Source organism: Myotis davidii, unplaced genomic scaffold (genome assembly GCF_000327345.1).
Source record: "Myotis davidii unplaced genomic scaffold, ASM32734v1 scaffold1593, whole genome shotgun sequence".
Taxonomy (NCBI): Eukaryota; Metazoa; Chordata; class Mammalia; order Chiroptera; family Vespertilionidae; genus Myotis; species Myotis davidii.
The window spans coordinates 49,583-54,715 of NW_006284711.1; the positions used below are offsets into that span (position 1 = coordinate 49,583).

Below are 5,133 nucleotides of genomic sequence, written 5' to 3' on the forward strand. Positions count from 1 at the left end.
AAGGGAGAGCTGTGGCTCTCCACTACTGGGCCCGATGGTGGTGTTTCAGAGAAAGAAATGGAAGCACAGAGTCCTGCCAATGCTCAGACTCCCAAAACTCGCATCCTATTGCCTTTGGAATATAGCCAAGGAGCACATTATCTATAAACCAAGAGTTATTGCTGTAGAACCACCATTTCCTCTGTGACTGATCCCCAGGTTGAATGCTTGGAGGGAACCCCATGGAGGTCAGGGGTCACCATTACAGTGAGGGAAAACAAACCCCACCTCCAAGCAGCAAGGCTGTACTGTATTATAAAAGCCCTAGAGGTCAAATCTGGCTCACAGAGGTAAAAAATCTTGTGATTCAGTGCTATCTACTGGAAAACAGTAGAAAGACCTCTTCAGAGGAAGCTGTTATAAGTCATTAATATCAACAGATATAAATGTGTAGGCAAAGGAGAACAACAAATACCACGAATAACTACGGAAACAAGGATGATTGAAAGAAAATGAAAAATCCCCAAAAAGCAAGTTGGAACACATGGAAATATGTGATGTAAATGACAGAGATTTCATGATTGCAGTTCTGTAAATACTCAACAAAATGCAAGAAAATGCAGACAGGCAATTCAATGCACTCAGAAAACAAATGAATGAACAAAATGAGTAGGTTACCAAAGAGATTGAAAGTTTTAAAAAGAACCAATCAGAAATCCTGAAAATGAAGCATGCATAGAAAACAGAGCCATGGAGATGGAGGAAAGAATTATGCAGCAGAAAAAGCAATGTTAGAATAATGGGCATTCCAGAAGAGGAAGAAAGGGAGAGGGGAGGAAGAGTCTATTCAAACTAATAGTGGCCTCCTTTTTTATTTTCTCCTAAGAGAATAAGCATGGTTAAGATCTAATCTATTTGTGTGGGAATGAATTAGGGCCTTTTGATACTTAGAGCACTGAAATAAACATGCTAATTCCCACAAATATGTAATTCACATCTAAAAACAAGAAAGGTCTACCGAGTTCTGATTTTTCAAACATTATTTTTATGATGCTGTTGGGGGTAAATTCAACTATCAAATTCCTTCCCCCAGTTAGGATATACCCCATGATATCCAAAATTTAGAGCTGTGCTGCCCAATAGGTAGCCACTAGCTACATGTGCTTATTTACATTTTAATTAATTAAAATTAAATATAAGATTCAGTTTTCAGTTGCATTGCTTACATGTCAAATGTGTAATAGCCACATGTGCCTAGTGGTAACTCTATTGATATAGATTATGTTCTCTTTCATCACAGAAGGTTGTATTAGACTAGATAGATAGGGAGAAAGAAAGACATGTATACATAGATATGGATATATTTACAGTGCTGTGCTGGAGTCATCTCATCCCTGTTCTTTAGAACCAATTATTAAACATTCAGAAATTTTGTGAGATGGTTGTCAAGCCATTAGTAGTTTGAAATTAACATGATGGAAGTATTTATATCATAGGAATAAACGATAATACTTGGATGTTTCTTTTTGAGAGAAAATATGTTTACATCACTAATTATGGGTGAATATAGAAATATTTATGTTTATGAGACCTCTGTAAATATATTTGATGTTCTTAGCTTTATCCACTGAGACAATCTAAAAGTAAGGAAACCCTAGGAGCAATGAGCACTCCTAGATCGGATTTTGGTTTCTAAGTACCATTTCTCACTAAGATAAACCAGAATTCCTTGGTGAAATGGCTGGCTCCAGGCTGATCAGGGGAAATAGAGAGAAATTTGGAATGCCTTGCATCAGAAAGCAAGGAAGTACTCAGAAAATGATAGGTGAAAAAGATACAGGACATTCTCTATACTCTAATGGTGGACAAATATATATATGCCTAAGTGACTGAATTACCAAACGACTGATCGCTATGATGCTCACTGACCCCCAAGGGGCAAACGCTCAATGCAGGAGCTGCCCCCGGTGGTCAGTGCACTACCACAGTGGGAGCACACTGTCCAGGTGGCCCACCAGCCCAGCAGCAGCCACTCACTCCCTCAATAGTCCTGCAGGTCCAATCTTCGGAGAACGGGCCAGGCACGGACGGACCAGCGCTGCCAGCATGATCCCAGCTGCGCTGCCAGCCTCCTGGAAGTCGGCTTTGGGCATGTCAGTGGGACGGATCGGGATCCCAGGCCATGGGCGACCCACCACGCACCTGGAGGGCCAATTGCATCCTGCCCTCCCCACCCACCTTAGGACGGGTGTCAGACGCAGGGCTCACAGCTGGTGAGTACCGCTGCAGTGGCATGAGCCTCTCCTGATTGGGACTGACTGGGCGCAAGCCCGCAGCAGGCACAGCAGGGCTGGGATGAGTGGGAGCGGGATGAGTGGGAGCAGCAGGTGGCATTGGACTGCATGTATCAGCCCAATCCCCTCAGGCCACCCCGAGGGACCCCACCCATGCATGAATTTGTGCACTGGGCCTCTAGTGTCATTATAAATTTACTAGGGGTCCAGTGCACCTTGAAAGGAACTGTGGGCCGCAAGGATGTGGTGGGCACAGGGGTGGGTCTCGGCCCATCCTCCAAGGCCCCCAGTCCCCCATCTGCCAGCAGCCCCACTCCCACCACCACCATTCCCATGCATTGATGGCACCAGCCCCACTCGCACCCGCTGATGGCATGGAGCAATTGGGGCCAGTGCCAGCAATAGGTGCAAGCGGGGCCGGCACTGTCAGCAGGTGCGAGCGGTGGCTGCTGCCTTGATTGCCCCTCAGAAGCAAGGGTAGATAGAGAAGTCCTCAAGGGTGATCCAGGCCTGCAGCCACTGCTCGCACCCACTGACAGTGCCGAGTGATCCGGACCAGCACCGAACGCCAGCAGTGGGTGCAGGCAGCGACTCCAGTGCCGGCTGCGGGTACAAGCAGGGCGAGCACCAGCAGTGGGTGTGAGAGGTAGCTGCCAGCCCCAACCGCCCCTCGGGAGCAGGGGAAGGTGGAGAAGCCCTGAGGGGCAATCAGGGCCAGCAGCCACCCCTCACAGCCACTCCTGGCACTCGCTGACAGTGCCGGCCCCACTCACACCTGCTGCTGGTGCTGGCCCCAATTGCTCCATGCCATCAGTGGGTGTGAGCGGGGCCGGTGCCGGCAGAAGGTGCGGGCACCCAGCAAGACTGCGGCGCAAGAGAGCAAAGAATTTTCACTAACCACCAGAGGCTTGCACTGATGACAGCGACCAGCGCCCTGCCTTGGTCTGGTGCCCCCGCTCACCTGCTCCACCATCCCACCACAGCCAATGCCCGCCATGTTCTGTGTGTGCTCCCTGGTGGTCAGCGCACGTCATAGCGACCAGTTGTTCGGTTGTTCCACCGTTTGGTCTATTTGTATATTAGGGATTTATATATACAGTATATATTGATTAAAACCTGTAGAACGTACAACACCAAGTGTGAATCCTAATTTAAACTATGCACTTTGGATGATAATCGTCTCAATGTAGATTCACTGACTAACAAATGGTACACTGCTGTTAGGGATTCTGATAGTCAGGGAGGCTGAATATAGGTGAGGGGAGAAGGTTATGGGAAATATCTGTTCCTTTCACACAATTTTGCTGTAAACATAGAACTGCTCTAAAAAGTAAAGTATATTGAAAAAATAAAAATAAAGAAAGAAAATAGGACCCCAGAGCCTTCTGAAAGGGCTCCAGTGGACAAACCTGAGAGAATTTGACCATCAAACAAGTAAATAAAAAGCAAAACTTTATACTAGATTAAGCTAGTGAACACAATTTAACCAAGGGTTCCAAGTGAAGGTCACCAATACTGGGGCAATGTGCTTCCTAAAGTGATGCATTCTTAATGCAAATTTCCATGTAGCTGGATGAGGCCAGAGAATAGACATTGGAAACAAGCTCCCAGTGATTCTGATGTAGGTGATCCACAGAACACTGACTGACCTCAGGGCATAAAATTCTTGTTTATGGTGCCCTTCAAGCTTTGAATAAAGCTGTGCCCACATGTGCGTAGAAAGTGCCTCTGGCTACCTTTATTCTGAGCATGTGTCTTTTTCAATTTGATAGAACTTCACGTCTGCGTGAAAATCTTCCTATACATTTTCAGAACCACCACTACCTCTGAGCCTCCCCATCACTGGCCCTCTGAAGTACACCTTGTTTACCTTTATGGGAGTCTGTTTCTTTGGAATTCTGAGAGTTAATCATCAGCTGAAGAAAATCCACTCGGTGCTGGAAGCAGAAGGAGAAATTTTAATGTCAAAGAGTCAACTTGTGAAAGCAGAAATAAATCAGGAGTGCAGTACTAACTTTCTTTCCTGTTAAAATGGCTACTTCATTTCTTTTTTAATTTTATTTTTCTATTACAGTTTACATTCAATATTATTTTGTATTAATTTCAAGCATATAGCATAGTGGTTAGATAATCATATACTTTGCAAGGTGTTCCCCCAATATTTCCGGTACCCATCTGTCACCGTAGAGAATTATTACAATATTAGAGGCGCAGTGCACGAATTCGTGCATGGGTGGGGTCCCTCGAGGTGGCCTGCAGGGATCAGGCTGAAACCCACAGTCCAACACCACCTGCCGTTCCTGCTCACCCCAGCCCCGCTGCGCCTGCCACAGGCTTGCACCCAGTCAGTCCCAATTGGGAGAGGCTCATGCTGTCACAGCGGCACTCGCCAGCCATAAGCCCTGCATCTGGCGCCCATCCTGAGTGGGATGGAGGGGGCTGGGACACAATAGGCCCTCCGGGCAGGCGGTGGAATGCCCTTGCCAGCCCAGGATCTGGATCCATCCTGCTGACATTCACACCAGTTGTTGGGAGTCACCTGGCAGCCACTTTAATATCATTTCTTCCTTGCAGAACATCTAGGGAGGGAAAGCAGCCACAGTGCCCGAGGCCGACTTCCGATCATGCCAGCAGTGCCGTAAGTGCCAGCAGGTCCATCGGTGCCTGGCCCATTCTCTGGAGATTGGACCTGCAGGACTACTGAGGGAGGGAGTGGCTGCCACAGGGCTGGTGGGATGCCGGGACGGTTTGGTCAGCTGAGCAGCGCTCCTGCTGTGGGAGCACACTGACCACCAGGAGGGCAGCTCCTGCGTTTAGTGTCTGCCTCCTGGTGGTCAGTGTGTGTCATAGCGACCACTCA

At 47.5% G+C, this 5,133-nt stretch overlaps 1 protein-coding gene across 1 annotated transcript in view; it reads right to left on the reverse strand.

The window, feature by feature from the left end:
• The window catches only part of LOC102756525 (cytochrome P450 3A12), a 43,432-nt gene that overhangs the window by 7,869 nt on the left and 30,430 nt on the right, over positions 1 to 5,133 (reverse strand). Inside the window, exon 8 of the mRNA XM_015557346.1 lies at positions 4,144 to 4,210. Within this exon, the coding sequence (XP_015412832.1) occupies positions 4,144 to 4,210 (67 nt within the window). The remainder of the gene's footprint in view (positions 1 to 4,143; positions 4,211 to 5,133) is intronic.